The sequence below is a fragment of the Glycine soja genome, chromosome 3 (genome assembly GCF_004193775.1).
Source record: "Glycine soja cultivar W05 chromosome 3, ASM419377v2, whole genome shotgun sequence".
Lineage (NCBI taxonomy): Eukaryota > Viridiplantae > Streptophyta > Magnoliopsida > Fabales > Fabaceae > Glycine > Glycine soja.
In genome coordinates, this window is record NC_041004.1 from 32112233 (window position 1) to 32130376 (window position 18144).

General features: G+C 32.4%; 1 protein-coding gene and 1 long non-coding RNA gene across 4 annotated transcripts; one reads left to right on the forward strand and one right to left on the reverse strand.

Annotated features, from left to right (window-relative positions):
- Window positions 1–4081: 4081 nt before the first annotated feature.
- On the forward strand, window positions 4082–5931 carry LOC114405476. The gene is made up of 3 exons (XR_003665238.1): window positions 4082–4119; window positions 4458–4540; window positions 5884–5931. It is a non-coding gene; the product is annotated as an uncharacterized LOC114405476 (long non-coding RNA).
- A 4016-nt stretch (window positions 5932–9947) lies between these two features.
- On the reverse strand, window positions 9948–16731 carry LOC114406467 (probable serine/threonine-protein kinase PBL19). Of its 3 annotated transcripts, none has more exons than XM_028369177.1 (5): window positions 16478–16731; window positions 15511–15907; window positions 12665–12925; window positions 11608–11730; window positions 9948–10949 (listed from the first exon to the last, which is right to left on the reverse strand). In XM_028369177.1, exons 2-5 carry the CDS (start codon window positions 15859–15861, stop codon window positions 10392–10394), a joined length of 1293 nt encoding a protein of 430 aa, XP_028224978.1. In that variant the 5' UTR covers window positions 15862–15907; window positions 16478–16731; the 3' UTR covers window positions 9948–10391. The 3 variants fall into 3 exon arrangements, with proteins under 3 accessions (XP_028224978.1, XP_028224977.1, XP_028224976.1); XM_028369176.1 differs by having other exon boundaries at window positions 16382–16725; XM_028369175.1 differs by having other exon boundaries at window positions 16293–16725.
- Between the last annotated feature and the right edge of the window lie 1413 nt (window positions 16732–18144).

Here is an 18144-nt window from a genome sequence, read left to right on the forward strand (position 1 = left end):
AACATGTAGAACTTCAAAGACTAAAAATAAGAAAAAATAAAAGTATAAGGACTAAAAACATATTTATTCTCTTTTTTTATTTTTACTTTACGTTGAGTTTGATTTTAAGGAATAAAAAATGTGTGACAATGAATTGCGATAAAAAAATGAAATATTTAAATTAAAGTAAAATGTAAAGGTGTGACTCACAAATTTTTAAAATTTTTATCTCAAATAAACGAACCAAACACTAACTTAATTAATTACTAAAATATTTAACTTCTAACAAATATTTAATAAACTGAATTTTATAAACTTATTTATTAGTTTTACACATAAAACTAAAATTGATTTTTATTCAAATGATATAAGAACGAAACACCCGTATTTATAATTCATACTAATATTTTATTATAAGTTTTGAAAGATTTTTTTGTCTCACCATCACAATAACAATTAAATAAATAATAATTTGAGTTTGGACCTAATTCAATCCCAAAAGAATGGGTGAGAGTTGTTCCTTACTTATATACTCAACTTGATTTTATTTTTAGTCAATGTGAGACTTGAATTTTTTCCAATATACCCTTCATGCCCAATACTTCTTGAGCTTGGTGTGTGGATAATATTAGTGGTGATCCTTTTGATTAATCTTGGATATGCTCTGATATCATCTTAGAATTATCTTTAGCATCTTATTATTTAAATATATCATCATCACATTGCAGATAAATTATCTCTAAACTACACATTATCTAAAACATTATATATAAGCCACCTTTATCTATTGATTTTATCTACAAGCCATTAATTATCTCCAAGGGTTGTTACGTAACAACCACCTAAATTGGAATGGTGGTCCTCAAGTATTGCACATCTTGGTATACATATGGTTAATTACCACTTACTTGTTTATGGTACTTTATCAATTAGGAAGGAATTCTAACAAATGTCTTCATTATTGGCTTAATTTGTTATGCACTACTATACAAACTTCTTGAGAGTAGTTTTCAACCTTCTTGGTTGGCATCGACTTAGTATTTGTATTAGACCAATTGAAATTTATATGTATCTTTCTCAATCTTCAATTTCTTTCCATCTAATGCTTCTCATGTCTAATGATATTTGATAACAATATGTTCCAAACATGAATGAAAGTATGAAACATGAGGTTCTTGTCTAAATAAATGGTATTTTGATTATTGTAGATCACCATATAATCATCTTGATGTCCTAACACACTTAAGAAGTTTTTTGTCATAGTATCTTTTTTCAAGCTTCTGTTACAATAATATATTTCTTCAGTGATTGATAATGTAACACACTTTTGGAATTTAAGTTCCCAAGAAACATCTTCCCTACAAAAGTAATTAAATAACCTAATTTAGACTTTCTTGAATCCACATCGCTTGCAATATCTACATATGCACATTCAACGTGTGATACCCTCTACCCCATACATATATGTACTAATAAAAGGAAAAGAAATCATAATTAATTAAAAATTTTTAAAACACATTTAAATAAAATTCTTTCAACAGGGTAAAAGGCCCACGTTGACTTTCTTTTACATCATATTCAAACTTGTAAAAACCACCATGGGGCGCTTAGGAGTACATAACAAGACACACCACAACATGGGTATGTCAGGTTACTCTCACTAAGTAAAATCATAGGGAGACCAGTCAGGGTCACGCTGTTTTGCGAGAATGCTCCAACCATGTGGCATCGGCACAGGCTTAAAAGAGCACTCAAACCAGGTGTATTTACCCTCAAGGCCTACACTCCGAAGAGTCTGTCAGGGCCTCTCCCTCCTAATTCAGGTCCAACCCCTAAAATAATTTTTTTTTGCATGCAGACATTGCTCATGAATTATACAATATCCACGACCTCACACTCGTGTTTTAAACACGTTTAACATATTGCACTACAATTTAACACTGGTTCCTAAATAGGAAACCTACACTTTCTCTTTAACATTGATCCCTAAATAGGAAACCTACAATTTTTCTTTAACACTGCGTATCAACATTTTTCTCAAGATAATATTGGTCGGGTTATTGTATAATTCACAGCTCACAGCACAAGTAATGTCACATCAAGTGTTAACCACACACTTATTCACAACTAAAACTTGTTCACAATTTTACATCTTATAATGTCACAATCCATCATCACATGTTTACATGTATATCCCAAATTAACACATATTCAACTTTGCACTTATACTCAATCTCAATAACAATATTATGATCTCAAAGCAACATGTTATTTCATAATTCATCACAAATTCAATTTATAGACACTGCTCATTAATTATATAATACCCACGACCTCACACTGGTGTTTTAAACACATTCAACACATTGCGCTACAATTTAACATTGGTTCCTAAATAGGAAACCTACACTTTCTCTTTAACACTGCGCATAAACATTTTCTCAATATCAACACTGATCGGGTTATTGTATAATTCACAGCTCAGAACATAATTATTGTCACATAAGTGTTAAATACACATACTTATTCACAACCAAATATCATGATCACAATTTAACATCTCATAATGTCACAATCAATCATCTCATATTTACATGTATCTCGCAAATTGACACATTCTACTATGTACTACTCAATCTTCATAATAATATTATAATATCATTATAATAATTTATTACGCTTCATAACTCATATGCACATCACACAGTAATCATATTTGCATGACAACAAATATATATATATATATATATATATATATATATATATATATATATATATATATAGATAGATAGATATAGTAAATCAAGCTACATTATTTTTAATCAAAAGAGTTTTTTTAACAATTAATTTAATATTATATCAAAAGAAATTATCACTAGGCATTAACCTTACAACTTTCTTTAATTTATTATTTTATTATTACAATAAATATATACACATAACATGTTGATCATCGTCATGGAAAAAATTAAAACAAGATAATAATTTGTATAAAATAAGTCATTGAATAATATTATTTAGAATATAATTCACGTTAATAAAAAGAACTCAATTTTTTTTAAAGGTTCACACTCAACACAAGAACACATCAATTTCACAATAATTTCTCATTGGAACATCAACTGGTTCATCAAACATATATAATTTACAGTTATAATTATAAGGATAAAATAAAAAATTACGGAAACATCCAAAAACTCCTTCCAATTGATACTCTAAGGATCTCTACACATGTTCTCACTAATCTCCAATTGTGAATAACTCATCCCTTACCTCGATGTAGTCACTCAAGCATTCTCTGTTATCAATTGTGGCATTTTTTATGCTTTCTAGAGCTTCTTCTCCGGTTGCTCTGTTAGGGTTCCCAAACGTTAGAGAGAATGAGAAGGGATTGAAGCCTCCATTTCATGGTCCTACATGCGATGCATCTTTCTCCGTTCATAGGAATTCTTTTGTAAATACCAACGATGAAGGTGTGCTTTGTAACACCCTGATATATATATCTATATATTATTAGTAATTATGTTTAATGTTTGATTATTTGTTGCGTTATTTTCATCCGTAATTATTCTTAAGGAAGTTAATTTAGTTAATAGAGGGGTGTGGATAGATAAGGATCTAACTTCTCAAAGAAGCCTCTTGAGAAAGCTTCTCAAAGAAGCCACGAGGAAGCTTCTGGAGGAAGCCTCTTAATGAAGCTTCTAGAGAAAGCTACATGAAGCTGCCTCGGTAAAAACAATGCCCAACGTTCGTTAATCGTTGGATCTTCTCGAAATTTGGTCTGCAACTTCACAAGACAATTGTCCATGATCGGACCGTTGGGATCTTTAACAAGATGTCTGGAGTGTGCTAGAAGCTTCCATTCCCGAGAGCATCTCCTATTTAAGCATTTTAGCCTTTGCTTTTGTGTAGCTTAGGAAAAATGCCATTTCTTCTTCTTTCTTTCTTCCAAATCCATTTCTAAAGTTCCAAGTACTTTCTCCATCATCCACATCTACCATTAGCCACCCCAAACCATCATTGTTCTCCATTGAAAACCCACACCGAGAGGAACCCTTCAATCGAAGCAGAATTTCCAACTTGGCTTGCGGTTTCGGTAGAGAACAAAAACCCTAATCTGATCTTTCATTTTCTTTCGAGGTAACCATGGTTCTATGCTTGTTTCTTGTTAGTTCCATCTTGTCTTTGCATCTTTTCTAACTTTTCAACCGCCATTGCATGTCTTATGCTTCCTTTGAAAAACCTTAGAGAAAGAGACTTTGTAAATGTTATCCTTTCATGAAATGCATGTTATTTTCGTAACCTACACTGAACCCCGGTCACATTGGCGTGGTCGGAATTTCCAAATTACGTTCCTTTGTAAAACCCGAAATACTCTCATCTCTTTCATGTAGTGATGTGGGTGTTTGACCCAGAGCACTGTTACTAGCTTTGTTTTCTTAAATCCATACTAAGTCTCCTTCGTTTTGGCATGGTAGAGGCTTGTGTGGAATCGACAAGCAAGGACAAAAAGGAATCTTCAAGTGACGCGACGAGGAATCCGTGGGGTAGCTCACTATAGGTAAGGGGAGTTTATTATAAAATTTACCATTTTAACATCATAGTTAGGGTCAGGGAACCTAGCTATGAGGATATCTGCCTGTCCCTGTTGCATGCTGATTTTTCTTCAAAGAAAATTACGTTTTAACTAATGGGATGCGATATATATATATATATGTATGTATGTATTGTGATGAATGATATTGTTCTGGTTGTTTGAAATGTGTTGTTTGAAGACCGTGCGTGTGGAAATGATATTGTTGTGTTTGTTTGAATTGTTGTTGATGTTGCCATTAAGGATTTTAAATGATATGTGATGATAATGATAATTATGATGATATTGATTTGAGATGACGTTTTTAATAAAGACCATGTCAACATGAATTGTTATTATTGATGAATATGTGAATATGAAATGAGGTTGTTGTTGTTGTTGATAACGTCATTGAGATGAGATGATATTTATGTTGTGAATGACATGGAAATACGATTTGTTCATTGATGTTGGAAATGCATTGGCATGTGCAATGTTGTGTATGTTCGTGGGGGGCACTGTGCACTGACCTTTCAGGGTCTGTGGCACTAGCTTTTGGCCACGTTCATACGTTGGATGTTGTGTATGATCGTGGGGGGCACTGTGCACTGACCTTCCAGGGTCTTTGGCACTAGCTTTTGACCACGATCATACGTCGTATGAAGTGTATGTCTTGGGGGGGTAGAGTGCACTGACCTTGTCGGATGGCCCAGACGTGGGTAACTAGCGTGGTTAGAGAATCTAAGCATTCCTGAGGGGATGCTTAGGTGCTTTAATTGGTCCATGGTCTTTGGCATTTACCTTTGGCCGTGATCATAGCTTATACGACACAGGAAATAGAGTAACTGTGGCCAAGTGTACTTTGTACTAGGGGGCTGTCACCTGGTAGGGAACACCTTTGGGCTCCCAGGCTGATCACCTATGGGAGGGGGGCTGTTACGTGCACAACCGGGTGATCTCGACAAACTCAGCACAGTTCCCTAAGTGAGAGTGTCGTGTAGACACGCTTAGGCTATTTCCTGATATTAGGTTGTTGTTGGTACGTACCACATTGCATCTGAGTGTTGAGTCAGGTGCATGCATCATTCTGTGCAGTCTTGATTGGGTCCATGGATCGATGATGAGTAATTGTTGGATGTGAATGATGAATATTTGTTGGATATGAGTGTTGAATAATGATTGTTGTGTATGCTTATCATGTTTGCCTATGTTCCTTGCTAATTGTGATTATTTGGAATTGGTATTGGTTCTTTTATAATAAACTCACCCTTGCAATTTTGTATCGTGTGGTTGATACCTGTGATGATCACGAACCTTGTTCGTGGGAGCAGAATGACAATGGCAGGGTGTAGGGAGTAAGATTCTGGTGAGGAGCCGCCGAGCCGACGTAATGACGTTGGCGTTATTTTGGGAGAGAGTTGTGTTTTGTAATCAACTCCTCCGTAGTTGGTTTTTAAGTTTTATTTTGTTGAGTTAAAGATGTAAAACTGAAATTTTAATTATATATATATATATATGAACATATTTAATTTTCGTTATGTGTATGACATGTACCAAATTATTGTTTCTATGTAATTATGCATATTCACTTAAGTAATGGCTTGTTGTTGGATGAATTTATGTTGTGACAAAATCACTTCTATTTTCATAATAAAAAATTAAGGGAGTTCTTTTTTTAAAAATTGAAATTATCGAATATTAGAGTGTGGATACCGTAGCGACGAGGCAGGTCGTTACATGCTTAGTTAAATCGTGAACCACATACCAAAATTTCACGACAATCCAACAGTTAACAAGTTCGGGATCATAGTTTTATCGAGACAGTTCTGGGTTTCTGCAAGAAAGAAAAAGTTACAAAGTGAAGGGTATTTCTATCATCTCGACATCTTTTCGTAATTCCCAACGGTGAGAAGGCTTGGAATTGAGTTTAGAACCTAGTGCTTAAATTTCACAACGATCCAACGGTGAATGAGTCCGAGATTGTCGTTTTCCTGAGATAGGTTTGGTGGTATGTGAGAAAAAGAGAGAATTTTGGGAGAAGAAGAGGGAAAAAAACAAAATTGAGAGTAAGAGGAGGTATAGTCCATGTGAAAACTGACATAACACGTCTCTGTTTATATCTAGGGTAGTTACAACTTATTATTTACTCTATTTATTTATTTTTATTATTTTATAAAAAAAGAACTCTATTTTATTCCCTATCAAATGAATAAATAAAATACTTTTTTTCCCTCTCAAATCATTATTTTAATTAATAAAGTTATTTCTTCTTATTTATTTAATTACAAAAATCTTATCATTTTTTTAAAACTCTATTTATTTTAAATAAAAAATCTTTTTAATTTAATTCACAGAAAATGAGATGATACATAATGTGCATTAAATTTCAATTGCCAAAACATAAGACTCTTTACCAATTCTTCTAGAATACCTTAATATCCTTTTCTAGCTTCCAATGCTCTTTTTTGGGTTCTATAGGAATTGTCTCACAACTCCTACTACATAAGCAACAATTGGCCTTGTACAAATTATTACATATATAAGACTTCCATAGTGATGAATAAGGTACCTCCTTTAGTTCTTCTTTCACTTCTACATTTTTGGACATTGAGGTTTAGTTTGAAATGTCCAACTAATGGAACAATTGTGCATATTTAATTTTTCAAGAATTTTTCTCATTATAATCTTCTTAAGATATCCTTAACATTCTTCTAAAACTATGTATCTCTATTGATCTTCAATCTTAGAATCTTCTTTATTACACTCAAATCTTTCATAGAAAAAATTTGTTGAATGCCTTCTTTAAAACAATCAGACTTAACAATCAGACTTAAATATATTTTAAGTCTCAAATAAATTAACAATTTTTATTTAAATCTTTCATAAATTATCATTTTTCTTCCTCTCCCAAGCAAACCTCCATGACCACCTCTCCCCCAAGCCTCCATAAACAATGCACCCCACCTTCACCCAACATCACCATCGTCCACCGCAACCACCCAATGCCAACTCCAACTCCACAATACACCAAACCCACCATCATGCCACCACCCAACTACCCACCCCTACCACACACATCACAAATCAATTAATCCGTAATATACAAAATGTAGTATGGATTGAGTAATTTGTATTTCATTTGTATTATAGATTACTCAATATATGTAATACATTTGTATGTATTATGGATTGAGTAATCCATAATACACATCATTTCTTTCTTTGGCACCGCTCTCGACCCCAACTACTACCTCTCCAAGCTCCTCTGACTCAAGTCGATAGTCAACTGCGTCATGTTCTTCAAGCACAACTACCACACTGGCAGCACCATTCTCCGTGAAGTCAATGACATTGCCGAAAACAATACCAGTCACATGTTCTTGTCATGTGTACTAAGACCATGCTCTCTTCCTTTTTCGCTCCTACTGAGTCCCATGTTGGTACTCTCATAGGATAGGCTCTGTTCGATGATGGTGTCACCGTGGTGAAGAGGAAGATGGAGAGAAGAAGAGAGTGAGCAACTTGAGTAGGAGTAGGGTAAGATGGAAACTTTACAAATTTAGGGGTGCATTAAGTAATTTCCCACCAAAATTCTTACTTGGAAACCTTCTCATCCTGATAAAGAAAAAATTGAGGGATCTAATCTAGTAAATGAGTCTATGTTTCTTATTTTTTTAAAAAAAAAAATTTGTAAGAAATGTGGTAGCTAATTTTTTTTTATATATCTTTAATAAATGCATCTAAAATTAGATTAAAAAAGTAACAACTTAAAACTAAACCTTGATATAAACCTATCCAAAAGCGTGAATATACAAATGAAAATAATTCCCCACCATGATTAGGACGTGATAATTAATAACACATTAAAATTGGATCTGGCCAACTAATTAACTCAGAAAACGAGTCAATGATTCTATACTCACCGGATGGAGGTTGAGGGTGAACGCAGTTCAAAAGAGATGGCGTTGATTTGGTTGACCCAATATTGTTTTTTAGGATCGTTGACCCAATTTTTAATGCGTCCATGTAAATTTAACCGTAGGGAACAAAAAGAAAAAGTGACAGGTCATTGAATTTTATAAAATGTTTTTATAGGTGTCAATTATTAATTCAAGTTGATGAAGCTGCTTACCTAATAAACATTATAGTCAATGAGCTATAGCGTGTAAGCTTCTCAACGATGAATGCTTAACAATGACATACATAGTAAGTCACAGAAACGTACGAAACAATAAATTCATTTTAACTTGTCGTCTGTTCATATGATAGAGAGGTATGATCAGTGCCCAAATGATTAATATATTTTAGGAGGAAGTTGTCAATTTATCATGAAATTGACCGTTGATGAAAATACATCATGGTTTCGAAATTTGATTATGTGTTTAATCATTTATTAAATTGTAGTCAGTTTTGGTTTCACGTTCAATTATTGTTGAATAAATTTTAAGAATCTAATTGGAATGTAACCACAACATAAAGGTTTATATGTTGTTTTTACATATAAAAGTTTAGATTGATTATTTTAGGAAATAAACGTTTTAAATTGTTATTTGATCATATATTAACATGTATGAAAAAATATTAATTTTTAGGATAAAAAATAATTTGCGTGCTCTTTTTTTTTTCCAAATGTGTTATTTTTTTTTAATTGAGACATTTATCTTTCACTTTTAAAAAAATTTATAATTTTAGTTCTTCTAGTCAATTTTAAATATTATATATGTATTTTTTTTTAAAAAGATGAAAATGTGAGTGTAAATTAATGAATCCTATATATATATATATATATATATATATATATATATATATATATATAATATGTAAAAATTAATAACATGAATATTCTAAATAAAAAATAAGATGTAATATAAGAAAAATGTCATTCCCATTTCCCTCTCCCTTTTCGTCCAACTTGGAGGAAAGATAAAGTTAGCAAGGGATATGAAACTCTTTTCTTTCATAAATCGTTCCTCTAGGTATCCGGTGAAAGAAACAAACCATAAATTCGTTCATCTATCAAATTACTCTTTAAGGTTCTTCAAATAAATACTAGTTTGTCGGGAGAATTACACGTTCAAAAATCGGCATAATTCATTTTAGTCAGGAACTAATATGATTAACGTTTTGACTTTTATTTATTAATTTCATTGTTTTTTTTAAACACTATTATATGCTCTTCAAACTTGGTCAAAAAAATGATACGCTCTTCAAACAAGTAGATCTGCGCATTTTGCTTATCTACCACTGGCTGGATCAATCGAACTTACTCTCAACATTACAATAACAAATAAACCGTGTCCGTGCTAGTAGTTGTGAAATGTATTGAAAGAAACAAATTGAATGATGATATATAGAGAACAAGTTATGATGGATCAAATAATTTTGAAAAGAAAAAGAAAAAAAAAATTCACAAGCTATATACCATAGAATCACTTTCTAGTTTCTATATTAACAATACAAAGGCCACTAATATATTTATATCTCTCATTCATATCAAACAAAAATATATGGCCACTCAAAAGATCATTAGCAATGTAGTGCTGTTAGTGTTCTCCATTCTATACATCAACCACATAGAACTTTGCCTGCTTTGTCTATCCATCATCATTAGCTGAGAAAGAGAGAAATTGTTACATGGTCCGGAACTATGGGGTCCCGATGAATCTATATGTGACATATAATCACATTTTTCAATTTATGAAAAAGAGTTAAAAGCATATCATGTAAAGATTGACCGAGACCACATAGACCCATATAACAATTTCTCCTAGGATGGACCTAGTTCCCAGTTAGTTACACCCAGGAGTCCAGGACGAACGAAATTTTGCTAGGGATGAAACTATGAAGACACATTGGCTCTCTGAAGGATCATAAATCTTCTTCTACTAGCACTCTCCACACTTTCACCAAGTTTTGCAAGATGTTCCATCCTCTTTTTCCATAACTCTGTAGAGCCTGATTGATTTGTCTTATCTTCAGCTTCAACCGGATCATTTTCAGATACCTCAATACTTTTATCATCTGCAGGCTGCTGCTCTTCATCAGAATCTAGGATTATCTGCTTCAATCTCTCTACCACCTGACTCATTGATGGCCGATCTTTCGCACTCTTACGCAGGCAATGTGCTGCAAGTTTGGCGATTTTTCGTGCTCCTTTAATGGAATATTCTCCTTGAAGTCGCGGATCCACTATCATGTCAAACCTTTTGCTATCAGGAGGATATTGCTTCACCCACTCCAGTAGTTTCTTCTCCGTTTTCGGCCTGTTTCTTTCCATTGAACGCCTGCCAGTAAGTATTTCATATAGCACCACCCCAAAACTCCACACATCACTCTTGGCAGTGAGATGGCCTGTCTCAATGTAATCAGGGGCAGCATAACCATATGTCCCCATCACCTATCATAAAAGTAAATAAAAATTTACATTAACTCAGAAAAATCTTGATGATCAAGTATTTAAACTTTAAATTTTTGTGTTTTTTGGATTATATTTGGTAAGTCATATGTGTAGCTACATAAGATATTTGGTGTGACATGACATTGGTTGAGAAAAAATGACATAAAATTGGTTAAGGTGGTTTTGGGCATGCACAAAGGTCACTAGAAACACCTGTATGGATAGTAGATTTCATGGTTCTTAAACTTATGAAAAGGGGGAGAGAAAGATCAAGGACATTAGAGAAAATTATTAAGAGGGATCTTACGGTGAATAATATATGAGAATTTAATCTTTAGTTGAGCTCAATGACGTTATGTGATCCATATAATTGACTTCACCTATTGGGACAAAGCTTTAGTTGTATATTTGGTTAAGTCATATTTACAAGTTGTAAAATTAAGTTTAGAATCTATGCAGAAGAATATTTATGTAGTAATAAACATGGGAAGCTCTATCACCAACAATAGTGGTAACAATAAAGTTTGTAATTTGTAATGAAATTATATCCACAGAAAAATCCAACATGATAGTCTCCAGTACTAAAATTCCCTGAGATCAACCAATAAAATATTCCAATGAAATATGCAAATGCTACTGAATAAGGCGTGGCACTTACAGCTGTTGAAACATGAGTATCACCAGCTACTGGTCCCTCCCTTGCAAGTCCGAAATCAGAAAGCTTTGGCTTAAAGTTTTCATCCAGTAATACATTTGAAGCTTTAAAATCTCGATATATCACCTAGAGCAGTAGCATACTAATTGTTAAAAGTAGAGGAAGAAGAGTTAAGAAGATAAAAACACAAATTAGTAAAAAATAATGCAAAATCCAAGAGTAGGTCAGTGGTTTCATCAACAGATTAAAGTACTTTGTTATGTGTGCAATATTTCATTTATTAAAATGGATGGATTATCTAAGCTAATAAAAGAAGCATATTAAAATTAGTGGTCCTCATCCTGCAAAAGATATTCTAAACTTTATGACTCCCTGCTTTTCAGCACAATTAATCTAAAACAAACACAAAGACCAACATTTGAATAGCCAAAACACAGGCCATTGACTGGATCATCATGAGACAAAGGGAAAGAAAGAAAAAATCTGCCAGTGACACAGTTGACAGATAGTAAGCATCACTTCCCCAAAAGAGATTTTCTAAAAGCTATGGAAAAGAAGCATATATTCTGAAAGTGAAAGTTTCCTTCTTATATCAGGGTTATTAGTTAAGGAACCTAACAATCTAATTTCTATAATTGCATCAGTATTTTGTCAAAACTTAGAAGATGTAACTAATTTATTTCTTTTTATGTTTATCTTACTCTTATTAAGGAACAACTCCTTTAAAAGCTTAATCTGTTCAATTTATGCAACATATTAATGGTTTTAATTTCTAACATGTCTCATCATGTGAAATATTATTGGGCTTGAAACACGGACAACAAACGTGCCCCCTACCTTGTGCTAAAATCACAATTCAATCAGAAGAATGGGGGCAATGAGGATCATACTCTAGATCATGTGGCCATAGAGGCACCAATATAATGTTATGGACCATTTCTCCTAAGAGCTTATAATGTTAAGTGATGGCACATGAATGATCATATATATATATATATATATAACTCCACTTTGTGAGAGAAGCAGGAATAATATATAAACATGTTGCTATAAATGAAACCTGAATTTCTAATTCTTCATGCAGATAAGATAACCCTTGAGCTGCTCCAAGAATTATTTCAAGTCTTGTTTTCCAAGGAAGAGGATCATATGCTTTATTGAAAAGATGAAATTCTAAGCTTTTGTTCGGCATGTATTCATACACTAGTAGTCTTTGGATCCCTCTTTCATCATCCAAAGCACAGTATCCAATAAGCTTGACAAGATTTGGGTGTTCCACAATACCAAGAAACTGAACTTCAGTCAACCATTGCTTATGGCCCTACATCACAGAAGGAAACACGGTCAAAGGAATATCCTAATATCACCATATTCAATGCAAAAAGGAAAAAAGGAGAACATTTTAGCTCTTCTAAGATAAGGATTACACACAAATATGTGCATGCATAAACAACAAAAATGTAATGTAATTGATATTTCAGGATAGTAACTTAGAAACATTAAAATATTTTCTCACACATAATTAACACATTAAAGTAAAAGATCCATTAATACATCATAGTCCCTTTGTACTTTTCAATAAGAATAATATATGGCTTCTTTATTAATCAGTGGCAAACTACACCTAAAAAAATTATACCAGACATGCAGAAATCCAATTATGAAGTTATATTACAGTATAATGTCTGCAGATGTAAACTATGCCTTAACACATAAAACATTCAATTCAATCAGATAAATTTTCGAGTAGAAAATATGGCTATAAAGTATAAATACATCAGGAAAAGTATCAAATTAATAATTGTAACAGAGGATTTGTGTCTGAATTGCCTGAAGAAATCCTCAGCAGAACTATATCTATAGCACATAATTTCAATCTATAATTACAGGAAGTGGAAACTAGAAAACTATGAGATAAGTCTGGAATAAGTCAGAAAATATACAAATCAACTACCATTTATTAGCAATAAATATACAGCTCCTAAGTGAGAGATCTTTTCCCCTAAAAAGGAGATTATTTCCAACACTCACTATCTTATTTTGAAGCTAAGGTCAAAGGTTGAAAGAAGTAACTATAATGCATAATTATAGATGCCATTTTTTAACTCGACTGACTTATTTATGCATAGATTAACATGGACTAATGTAATGAGGTACTACTAGTTGTTTCTGAGATAACTGAATAACAGAGAGAATAAGTATCGTCTCGGTCTCCCAGTAGCCAATACACATGTTTTTACCAATGTTAGAGAGTAGATAGATAGCAAAGAGGATGACATAACTCTATCTATTGGGTAAGGCAAACTTCTGATCCATTCAGGACAAGGAATATCAGTGCAGAGCCAGGGAAGGATAAAAAAGGGTTGACCATGTTTGCACAGCTTTCAGTAATTGATATATGAGGTAACATAGACAGCAATATCATTAATATTGATCTTAAACACTATCAGAAGGAAAAAGAAAATCACCTCTGTAGTCAAAATGCTGATCAAAGAGACAAGGCTAGGAATACTGATGACAAAAATACATTGAGTATTGGCTAGTATTTGATCAAGGATTTAACAGCTAAATAATAATACCATAGATAACCTGGCATTGGCTCATTGCTTTGCGCAGATCTTTAGACAGAGAATACAACAATAAAGTAGAAAAGTGAAAATTCTAATATCCACAGTAGTTCAAAAGCCTAATTAATAACAAACAATTTCTTGTTTCCTCATTCCTAACACTGGACTAAGATGTGCATGGACAGTGATTGTCAATTTGTAGAAATAGCAAGCATATATAAAAAGCAATAAGCTACCAAAACTAAATTTTCTATTTTGATCCACTATTTCTATCAGTGTAACTTTACACCAACAGTGAATAAGAAAATGCCACAATCACTGTAGTGATTAAGGTTTTCAACTTGTAGTAAAAAATTTAGACTGGTTCCACCTAACACCTAGTGGGATAAGGCTTTTGTTGTTTATGTTGTAGACATGTAGTTTAGACTGGTTCTACACACATGGTTCATCAATGGTGTAGAAGTATTTTGCACAGAATTAAACCATTTTTTGGTTATTTTATCTATGTTTGACCTGATCTTATAGGCACAAGAATTAAAAATAGTATGATACAATCTTAAGGAATTTGGAAATTTACTTTTTCTTTTTCTCATTGACCGTACATGTATCTTTAGATCAACTTTCATATCAATTCAGACCAAATCTCTCCCTAAGCAAATCTTAAGGTAGGATCCCCCACATTGTCTTGGTGAATTTAAGGCAATTAATTCCCCTAAGTATTGGCAAATTGTTCAAGTTTGAGTAGTTAAGATAGGGAATGGATCCTCTCATATATGATATCCATATGACCTTGTCATGTAAAGACCATGCGTCTAGTTTTGTGAAAATCCATCAAGAGATAGACTGACCAAAAATTCTGCATGACAAAATCAAGTAAAACTTTTACAGGAAAGAGTCCATTGCCATCAAGATAGAGAGCTCATCTCATTAACCGATAATTGACATTGAAAATTACTGAAATAGAATTTGGAGGTACATCAAGTAATGGACTCTGTATTCTTACCTGTGAGGATTCCAAGTCCATGGGCTATGAATATTGACATTGAAAATTACTAAACTAAAATGAAAAACTCTAAATAGTCAAGTACTACATAAAAGCTGGGTGATATTTCTGTGATGGACCACATTACATGAATAAAAACAACATCAAAGAAAATAGAGGTAACAACTAAGAAATTATACCTTGACCATTTTATCTAAACTGAATTTATGCTCTTTATATTTACTCATCTGGAAATGGGGACCAAGGAGCTCTAAATGCTCTCTAAAGTTTAAACATAAAAAAGTTTATATGTCATTCTCAGAAATTACTTCTCAAGGAATTTGTTGAGTCTCATACCTGTAATGCATTTTTGTTAAGCCTTTTGATGGCAACTAAAACAGAATTCCCATTCCCGTCAACAGGCTTGATTGAACCTTTAAACACACTTCCAAATCCACCTTCTCCTATCTTAAGAAGGCTGCTGAAATCACTCGTTGCACGCTTGAGCTCTGTGAAGGAGAAGTTCCTCAAATTGTGACCCTTCTCCTCATACAGTTCCAGTATACCGCGAGGCGATGCAGATGAGCATGAAGACTTGGTGACCCTTTCAGGTCCTGATAACTCGAGTTTTTCTTGGTCTTTAAGTTCAGGTGCTGACCTTTGCTTACTGCTCCTAGATTTGTCTCTGAAATAGTAAAAGCACTTCATTGCATAAACAATCAGCTATGATTCTTATGCACAGTCTCTGATTAACCTGTTATCAATTAAACAAATCACCAAAAACAATGATTGTCAAGAATAAAACCCCGTCATATAATTACTACCTAGAAAGAAGAAAAGCACAACCATGTAGTGAATAGTAAAAGCATTTCATAGCATAAACAATTATGTTATAATTCTTCTGCACAGTCTCTGATCAACCTGCTATCAATTCAATAAAACCAATGATTGTCAACAATAAATCCCCATAATACTATTACCATCTAGAAAGAAGAAAAACACAACTATGTAGTGAATAGTAATACCCCAGATGCATCTGCAAACTAAAGATGCATAAAGTTTCAAAATTTAAGCAACCCAATTGAACAAATAGATTAAGCAACAACAGAGAAAACCCAAAAAGAATTCACATTACATACAACTTTGAAGGCAAATAGCACATGCAAAATGAACCAGAATCAGCTAAGCCACACAAATACGCCTCAGAAGGGGAAAAAAAACTACTCAACAAAGAGCAAAATGGTTGAAAAATTGAAGGTGTGTAATTGAATTGAATCCTCAAAGGTAGGTAAGAACACAGAGAAGCATGGCTAGGCTACAGTACACGTTCGTGAAGCTTGAATTTTTGCAACTTCAAATATGTTAATTTTCTTTTGCTTCTTTCTGTCTCTCTCACGGACATCGAAGATGGAGATGGAAGTATAATAAAGAAAGTTCTCTGAAAGTTGTCCTTTTTCATTGATTGGTTGACCAAAGGCTAGCCAGCCAGCTTGCTCAGTTTCTGTTTTTTGAACTTTGAAGAGAGAAAGATGAATGCATTGACTAAGCTTTGGACGGATAGGTGTTTTTTTTTCTTTCAAAGTATCAAATCTCACATTCGCGGACTTATATATTCATTTAAATTTTAATAGAGATAAAAAAAAAAAAGTGTAATAGACATGTATTATAACAACATCAAAGTCTTGTGTTATTGAGATCGATTAAATAGATCATACCACATCATTTTGGCACAATTAATAATCAAGGTTTTAGAAATATGATTTAATTTAAAATCTTTCTTGATGATTTTTTTAATGTCTTTTTTGTCTCTCTCTACTTTTTTTTCTTATTATTAATTTTATGGATAAAATTAGAGAGATGATCTATTATTAAAAAATCTAAAAAAATATCAACTCAAAAATCTATTTTTCTTTGTATATTTTCTTTTTTGAGTATTTTTTAATTTTAATTTTTCTTTTTTCTTTTTTGCCTCCCTTGGATCTCCCTATCATATAGTATATTAGTTTGACATATAATTGTTGGATAAAATTTTACTTTTGGTAGGCACTTTGAGAGATTACATATAACTCTATATTTTTCTCCATTAAATCATTATGTTTGTATTCTATCTATGACATTCTTGTTTATTTCACCACAACAATAAATGTGAGTTTTGCGTCCACATCAAGTATACAGATATGTATTATAAATGTTAAAAACTAAGGTTAAATTATCTTATGTTTCTGAATTTTTATTTGAACTATTTATGAATTTTTAAATAGGTTGCTAAATTATTATTTTTAATTGCACCCCTAAATTAAAAAAAAAAAAAGAAGTCTATAGGATTACTTTTGGCGATTTAAAATTGATACGAATTAACAATCGTGATTAACATTCGTGATGATTTTAGAAATCTTAATGACCCAAATATATATATATATAAAATACATCATCCATGGACTTAATTAATAAAAATAATTTGGAGATCCATTTAAAATGTCGTAAATAGTTCAGAAACTATTGACTAATTTAACTAAAAATTAGTGAAAAGTGTTAAAGAACTCATTTTTTATTAAACGTTTTCAAGGGCAGAGCCGGACATAGATGGCTCAGGGGGTCAACTATAAATTTAAATTTCATCAATCAAATATGTATAAATTAAAATTTATATAATATTAGTTTTAACAATTCCAAAACATAAACTAAATTACTAATCTATCAGAATGAAAATAAAAAATATATTTACACATAAGAAAGATTAACTATAAAAAAAAAGATTATAATATACATGCCACCAAGAACTTTTACAAATTTATAATCAAAATTAGCACCTTCATTGTCCACAATTTTTTTTTAAAAAAAAGTCCCATAGTGCTCCTATTAATTATGTTATAAAACTCTACTAAATCAAAATAGATTATACTACTCACCAACTTATCTTTTAAAACAACTACGTGTAAATATTAACATGTGCATTTAAAGCTAGAAAGTCTCGCAAACAATGCAGAGAAC

Bases quoted from the DNA above. Each gene is read 5' to 3' on its own strand.
- LOC114406467 (XM_028369177.1), bottom strand. From the start codon at position 15,861: ATGAAGTGCTTTTACTATTTCAGAGACAAATCTAGGAGCAGTAAGCAA. The intron at 12,926-15,510 runs GTATGAGACTCA...TCTGTGATGTAG, and splicing joins TTAACAAAAATGCATTACAG to GGCCATAAGCAATGGTTGAC. The intron at 11,731-12,664 runs GTTTCATTTATA...CTACTGCTCTAG, and splicing joins ATGAAGAATTAGAAATTCAG to GTGATATATCGAGATTTTAA.